Below are 8,261 nucleotides of genomic sequence, written 5' to 3' on the forward strand. Positions count from 1 at the left end.
CTGTTCAATACGGTAACCGTGAGCACTTGAAATATGACTAGTATAAATTGGATATACTGTAAGTGTAAAATACCAGATCTTGAAGAATTCGTCCCCAAACTGTAAAATATTTAATAATTTTGCAATATTGCTTACATGTTGAGATGACATATTGGCTATATTGGATTCAAGTTTATTACTTAATTTCACTTATCATTTTTTAAAATGTGGCTGTTAGAAAATTTAAAATTAGGTATGCAGCGCGCATCCTATTTCTTTGGATAGTGCTGGATTCCTGGTGGAGAGGGACCCGGGTCTGCTTCAAGGAAGCAGAACCAAGCAGGTAGTGGCAGTTCCAATCCACTGTAATGTCTGGGATAGCTTCGAAGATGGAGAGCCCTGCAGAAAGTCCAGATGAAGGATTTCTGTTGTCAACGGAACAGACAGTGAAACACGGAAGTACTGCCTCGGCTGGCAAAGTGCGGTTGGAGATCAAGGCCCAGCGACACTGCAAGGCTTTGGACAGCTCAGCTCGTCGCTCCGCCTCTCTGCAGCAGAGCTCAGGCCGGTGCAAACCGGTCCAGGGCCCTGACGGACATCCCCCGTCACCCAATCATCTGCATGGCCCCACCTCCCCATTTCTCGAATGGAGACCGGGAATGTCAATTAGCCCCAGTCCCGGGAGGTGGTTCTGAACCAGATGGACTACACTGACAGCTAACGAAAAGGCTGCTGGTGCCACTGGAAGTCGGCGACCAATCGCATACGTGCGGGGGCGGACCCTCGTTAACTCCAACCTCCTGCGGCCCTCTGCGGTGCGCTTCGTCCCGCAGCCTGCGGGCACCGGAGGAGGAGGGGGAGGGGTGGTGGGGCGGGGCCTGAGGGGCTGGAGCATGCGCACTGCGGCGCCCGCCACCGGCCCGGGATGACGTAGTCTCAGCCCGCGGCGCCCGCGCCCCGCCCCGCCCTCCGCGAACCCGGGGAGCGCTGCGCGGGCGGCGTCTGGCTAGCCGTCACCTCCCCCTCCGCGGCCGTGCAGCACCATCTTTGTCCGCCGCCCGTGCTTTGTGCAAGCGTCAGACCCTTGGCCTGCCGGGGTCCGCCGCCGAGCAGCCCCCGCGCCGCGCTGGCGTCGTCCTCGACCCCCTCGCCGCCCCCCGCGCGCGGCCGGGCCTTGCCCCCCATGGTTTCCCGGCCCGAGCCGGAGAGCGAGGCCATGGACGCGGAGCTGGTGGTGACGCCGCCGGGCTGTTCGCACCTGAGCAGCTTCAAGGTGGACAACTGGAAGCAGAACCTGCGGGCCATCTACCAGTGCTTCGTGTGGAGCGGCACGGCGGAGGCCCGCAAGCGCAAGGTGAGAGCCGCCCGCCTCCCGCGCCCGAGGCTGCGGGCTGCGCCGGGGGCCGGACGAGACCCGCGTCTGCAGCGCTGCGTGGCACGCGCGGGAGGGGTGCTCTGGGCCCCGCGCGGGGCGAGGGCGAGGGGCGAGGGCGGGCGCGGTAGCCCGCCGCGTCCTCCGGGCGGCGCTCGCCGGGTGGGTGGGCACGAGGCTGCTTCTCTGTCTTCATTCCCCTCCCCCACCCCTCTCCCCTTCTTCCCCCGCCTCCTCTCCTTCCCCGGGTTCCTGCGCTTCTGGCCGCGGGGCTGGGAACGGAGCAGGGGCGGGGGCTCGGGAGCGAGTCCAGTTTCGGGGGTGGGCGCGTGCGGGTCTGGAAGGGGGCGGCTTTCCCTTCCCAGGGTCGCCTTGGAATCCTGGTACCGAGGAGTCAGGTGCCCGACGTTCCAGCGCCAGGCCACTCGGAGGAATCCTCCAGGCGTGGGAGGGGTCGGGGTCGGGGATGGGTGCCCTGAGAAAAAATGAGACAAAAAACTCCTAGGGGACGGAGGTTATCTGGGGCCTGTGTGGTGGTCTGTGACGGGTCGGTTCCCTGCCCCCATCTTCAGTATGCCTTGCATACCAGAGTAGCCCCTTAGATTGCCTGGGACTGGGGTTACTAGGGTGTGGTTACCGCTCTGCTTGACTAAAACGCCCCACCGGGTCCAGGGTCTGCAAGAATATAGGGAGATGGCTTTTGTGTGGGTGCCATTTCAGGTTTGGGCGTGGCTGCAGTCGCAGAGCTGGGTGGGCAGTTAGAAACGTAGCGCGTCGTGGCCCTTGAGAGCCGCATCTAGGAAAGCGGCGTCCTTCTGAGCACGATGTAGTTGGTAGAAGCGCTTGTACCCGGCGATAAAGGAGTGGTTTTAAAAGAAAAGGTTGGTCTGATGCGAAGGTGGGCCGTGGCGTGCTTTCTGCGGTAAGTCTTAGCAAGAACCTGATCACTTCCGTGAGACACCGAAGAAATAACGTTTAGTGAAATTATTTTTCAGGTATACATCCTATCCAAGCGATTAGACTTACCAATCATTTGGAAATAAGGAAATAATGGGATTCTTTCCTCTTAATATGAATAAACCGTGGTTTTATAATCAAATGCGGTTTTGCAATTTACCATCTGAGTTTGGGAGTCATTAAGCAATTTCCACTTGAGTAGCATGTTTTTTAATAGGAAAAGTAACATCTGCTGATTTGGAGGTAATGTTAAACTTAACTTTTGTTTTATCAGTCGTGGTGTTGGGAAGCAGTCATTACCTCTTAGAATGAACTAAAATCAGAGATGAAACATTTACATAAGGATCGAAATGGAATTTTTGCGAATGAAATTGTGTGTCCTTAAAAAGAAAATCTATCCACCTGAAACCGGTGCTCTCCAGGTGATGGTCTTGTTATTGTGCTGTAGTCTTGGTCACCATTTATGTGATACAAGATTCAGCTCTACTTGTTTTAAGTAGGGAATCCCCTGCTCTCTTCCTTCTTCACTCCCCTGCCCCCTCCCCTGTAATTTTTAACAAAGTAGGGAGTCAGGTTTAACCCATCCTTTGTCTAATTTTCTAAAGGAACCACACTTTTTTTTTGATGTCTATGTCTTGGATTAGTCTTTTAATGTCAGTTGCTTAGTTTGAAAGCTGTTGAAGAAATAACTTGAGCTATAGACAGACAAGAGGTGGTGATAAATATTTCTTTGAAAATTCAGGTCAGTACTGCAGTACCTTTTTGGTAGTATACCAACCATGAATCGAAACATCTTTCATCTGTTCTTGGAATTTTAGGGGGATCTTTTTCTTGTATCAGTGTGGGTCCAGTGTAACTGCATTTCTAGCACTCTAGTGGCCCAGTCAAGGAAGAGTTGATTTGAAAAATAGTTTAACCCTGATGATTAACAGTGAATAATCCATTTTATTTAAAGTTTGCACAGGATTCTCAGCAGATCTATAAGCTTAATACATTTTTGTTTTTAACCATAAGTTTCCTACAAAGATATGTCAACTTAAGTTACACTCTTTGTAAACAAAAGTGCTGTGTCAGATTGACACTCTGCTACAGTGTAACTACAGAAATGAATCCCTGGGTGAACAGGAGTTAAATTTTCTTATCTAAATACAGGTGGGTTATGGTTTTTGTATCCAAACTTTGATTCTTCTTTTCCCAGGCAGAGAGTGAGAAGAACAGGGTCAGATTGGATAACTTTCTGTCTGTTTTAGGTTTGAATTGCACGACTGACTGTAAAAATGTTTCCGTGATTCAGGACTGAGTGCTATCACGGTGGCCTGTCCTGCATTTCTGGCATGTGGTAAATATAACAAGTGTCTTGCCACGTAAGGGTTTGTATGTGAAGATAGAAATTAGCAATAAAAACATCAATGATTTTCAGTTCTGTTGGCTGTTATGACTTAACATACTTAACATACTCCATGTTAACATGTTAACATAACTCCATGCTATATGTTGAACATACAGACACTTCGGAGTACAGGTAATGTGTTTTACATAATTTCTTTGAACCATTTCTGTGATTAAAATTTTACAGCAACTTAATTCTCAAAACACAGAGCCTTATTTGTAGCTATGGTAAATACTTTTGCCAAGTACCTGTATGTTTTACCACAAGTGAAGAATTGTCAAACATACTGCTAGTAATTTTGGACCATTGAGTCTGGTTTAATTTGGGTAGTAATCTGGAGGACAGGAAACTGCTTTTGAGTCTTTTAAAGTACAGTTTGGGGCTTAAAGCAACTCTTTGGGTAGAAATTGTTAGGAAAATTTTTTTGTTTGGGAAAGGGGCTAGAAAGAAGGATATCTATCAGGGAAGTGATAGGTGAGAGGCCAGAGGGCTCTAAGATCCAGAAGTAACACCTTACTCTAGCATGCTTTTTCTTTCCTTTTTTTTTAATTTTAAGGCATAACACCCCCAAAAATGATTGAATTATTTTGCCCTTTTTTTGACATTCAATATTTTATATTAATTACAGATGTACAGCATAGTGCTTAGACATTTATACAATTTAAGAAGTGATCCCCCTGACTAGTCTAGTATCCACCTGGCACTATACATAGTTATTACCATATTATTGACTAGATTCCCTATGCTCTACTTTACCCCCCCATGGCTGTGTTGTAACTACCAGTTTATACTTCTTAATCCTTTTATGTTTTTCATGCTGCTTCCCAAACCCTCTCCCGTCTATCACCCCGATAAATATAGTACCCATCTGACACTGTATATAGTTATTACAATATTGAGCATTTTCCTTATGCTGTACCCTACATCCCCGTGACTACTGTGTAACAACCAATTTGTACTTCTTAATCCCTTCCCTATTTTCACTTACCCCTCAACCCCCCTCCCATCTGGCAACCATCAAAATGTTCTCTGTATCTATGAGTTTCTGTTTCGTTTGTTTATTTTGTTACCTAGATTCCACATATAAGCCAAATCACATTGCATCTGTCTTTCTCTGTCTGACATACTCCACTGAACACGGTACTTTTCAGGTCCATTCATGCTGCTGCAGATGGCAAGGACCCATTCCCTTTCCTGGCAGACCAATATTCCACTGTATACAGAGGGTGCCAAAAAATGTATACACATTTTAAGAAAGGGAAAAACTATTAAAATTGTAGTACTCGATATATGCCGATAACAAAAGATGAATACGAGTCATGAGTATACAATTTTTTGGCACCCCTAGTATACGTACCATCTCCTCTTCTTCCATTTTTCTATTAACAGACACCCAGGCTGCCCCTACATCTTGGCCATTGTAAACAGTGCTGTAGTGAACATATGGGTGCACATGTCCCCTCGAAGTAGTGTGTTGGGATTCTTCGGATAAATACCCAGAAGTGAGATTACTGGGTCCTTCTTGGTTTCTTGTTATAGGCCTTGTTTTAATGTCTATTTTGCTACCCGAGTTTTTTGGTGTGTTTCCGTTTTCATGAAATATCTCTTTTCCATCTCTTTCAGTCTGTGTGTGTCTTTTGATCTGAAATGAGTCTCTTGTAGGAAGCATATGTGAGAGTCTTGTTTTCTTATCCATTTAGCCACCTTATTTTGATTGGAGCATTTAATCCATTTACATTTAAAGTAATTGTTGATAGATATATAGTTATTGCCATTTTATTCATATTTTTGATCTATTTTCTTTTTTTTGTCTTAAAGAGGTCCCTCTAACATTCCTTGTAAAACTGGTTTGGTGGTGATGAACTCATTTAGGGTTTTCTTGTCTGGGAAGCTCTTTATCTGTCTTGAGTCTAAATGATAGCTTTGCTGGGTAGAGTAGTCTTGGTTGTAGCTCCTTGCTTTTCATCACTTTTCAATATTTTGTGCCAATCCCTCTGGCCTGCAAAGCTTCTGTTGAGAAATCAGCTGATAGTCTCATGGGAGCTCCCTTGTATGTAACTAACCACTTTTCTCTTGCTGCTTTTAAGATTCCTTCTATGTCTTTAACCTGTGGCACTTTAATTATGATGTGTCTTGGTGTGGGCCTCTGAGTTCATCTTGTTGGGGACTCTGAACTTCCTGGGCTTCTATGTCTATTTCCTTTGCCAGGTTAGGAAAGTTTTCTGTCATTATTTCTTCAAATAGGTTTTTAATTCCTGTGTTCTCTCTTCTTCTCCTTCTGGTACCCCTATAATGCGAATGTTGGTATGCTTGGTGTTGTCCCAAAGGACCCTTAAACTGTCCTTATTTTTTTGAATTGTTTTTTGCTGTTCTGATTTGGACGTTTTATGCAACCTTATCTTCTAAATTGCTGATTTGATCCTCTGTTTCATCTATTGATTTCTTCTAATGTATTCTTCATTTCAGTTGTTGTATTCTTTATTTCTGACTGGTTCTTTTTTGTTTTCCATCTCCATTTTTAGGTTTCCTATCTCTTTGTTGACGTTCTCCCTGAGATCACTGAGCATGCTCATAACCAGTGTTTGGAACTCTGCGTCTGGTAGATTTCTTGTCTCCATTTTGTTCAGTTCTTTGGACCTTTGTTTTGTTTTATCATTTGGGACGTGTTTCTTTGTCTCCCCATCTTGGCTGCCTCCCTGTGTTTATTTCTATGCATTAGGTAGAGCCTTTATGTCTTCTGGCCTTAGTAGAGTGGCCTTATGTAGCAGGTGTCCTCTGGGACCCAGTGGCACAGTCCCTGGTCACCTGAGCCGGGTGCTCCAGGTGTGTCCCTTGTGTGGGCTGTGTGTGCCCTCCTGCTGTAGTTGAACCGTGGTTGGTGTTTGCACGTCTGTAGGAGGGATTGACCCTTGGGCTGATTGGTTGTGAGGACTGGCCGTGACCACAGTGGAGGAGCTGTAGTGCAGGGGCTGACCCTAAAGGACAGCACTTGCTTTAGCAGGGCTCTGGTTCCTGCCCAGGCTGCCGTTTGGGTGTGTTGTCCTTGGAGGCAGCCAGTTGATGCTATGGTTCGGTCTGAAGCTGATCAATGGGAGTGGCATCCCCTGGGCCTCCTGAAAGGGGCCCACCCACAGGCCACGTTCAGCTGCAGCCTGTGCCCTGCCCAGGGCCATCTGCCATGAATCAGAAAGCAATCCCCAGATGGCTGCCCACCTGTGCTGGGTTTGGAGGTGCTTGGAGAAGCCAAGCAGGATCTGAGCTGCCTGCTGCTAGTGCCAGGCCTGGGGCTGCTCAGCAAGAGGTATGGGACTTGCTGAAGCCAGAGGCAGCTTGTTTGGGTTTTGTGAGCCTTTGAGAGATTTTAGGAAAGTCCATACAGCATGAGTCAAAATAGGCTGTTTGTATGGAAAAGCCACCGGAACCGGCTTGGTTGAGTCTGCAAATTGGGTGTGGCGGGGTCTCGGAATCACCAGGGCAGGGTGCATGAATGGTGTTAGCTAGGTGGATGGAGATTCAGATATGGCAGCTGCCTGAGTATGCACACTGGTAGTAGGGAGGGCTCAACAAAGAAATAACGCGTTCTACCAGCACTTTTGTCTGAGAGAAAGCTCTTGCCCTGAAGCCAAACAACTCAATTACCCTCCACATCTCCCTGGTGCCTTTCAAGCTGCTGCCCCAGCACTGAAGCTCAGAGTGAGTGAGTCCATCTGTGAGTAAGACTGTGTGTGGGACCTTTAAGAGAAGCTCCTGGGACTCTAGTTGTCCTCTGCCTCACTCAGCCATAATCTCTGCTGGTTTTCACAGCCAGAAATTATGCGAACTTCTCTTCCCAGCATTGGAAGCTGGGGAGCTTGGTGTGGGGTTTGGGACCCCGCACTCCTCAGGGGAGACCTTCACAGCCGGAAATATCCTTCCAGGTTTTTAATGGTCATACATCGGTGTGGGACCGGCTCATTCCGCGTCTCTGCCCATCCTGCCAGTCTGAAGGTGGCTGCTTCTGTATGTTCTTAGTTGTAGGGCTTTGGTTCAATTAGACTTTCGGTGGTCCTCAATGATGGGTGTTCTGTAGTTTAGTTGTGATTTTGATGTGGTCATGACAGGAGGCAAACGCAGCATTTACCTACTCTGCCATCTTGACCGAAACTATTTTCTTTTTCTACGTTTGTGGTTTTTAACACCACTATTTAAAGAAATGTGGCATGAGCACCCTTTGAAAGACAGTGGGATGATTCCATTTTTTTTAACTTCCCATTCTCTCTGTGGTCCAGAGTCAACACTTGCCCCTGGGTTTCTGTTTTGAGGAATTGAAATCATAATTGTTAAAAGGCCATTTAAGCAGGAGGTGTCACATAGCAAGATAATATCTGCCTTTAAATTTAGAGTATTTGTAGCTGTCCAATGTCCAATGTCCATTATCTATGTCCATTACATAGATAACGCTAGATGCTCAGGTGTGGGTAAGTTTTACTGAGAAAGCTTGAAATTCATGAATCCATGTCTTTTTAAAAAAATAATTACCAGAAATGATAATATGAATGTACTCTCAATGTGTAAAAAGAAACT

General features: G+C 46.8%; 1 protein-coding gene across 1 annotated transcript in view; it reads left to right on the forward strand.

Annotated features, from left to right (window-relative positions):
• Positions 1 to 901: 901 nt before the first annotated feature.
• The window catches only part of USP22 (ubiquitin specific peptidase 22), a 46,679-nt gene continuing 39,319 nt past the window's right edge, over positions 902 to 8,261 (forward strand). Inside the window, exon 1 of the mRNA XM_081027820.1 lies at positions 902 to 1,333. Within this exon, the coding sequence (XP_080883946.1) occupies positions 1,163 to 1,333 (171 nt within the window). The 5' untranslated portion in view covers positions 902 to 1,162. The remainder of the gene's footprint in view (positions 1,334 to 8,261) is intronic.

The sequence above is a fragment of the Rhinolophus hipposideros genome (genome assembly GCF_964194185.1).
Source record: "Rhinolophus hipposideros genome assembly, chromosome: 20".
NCBI classification, from domain to species: Eukaryota; Metazoa; Chordata; class Mammalia; order Chiroptera; family Rhinolophidae; genus Rhinolophus; species Rhinolophus hipposideros.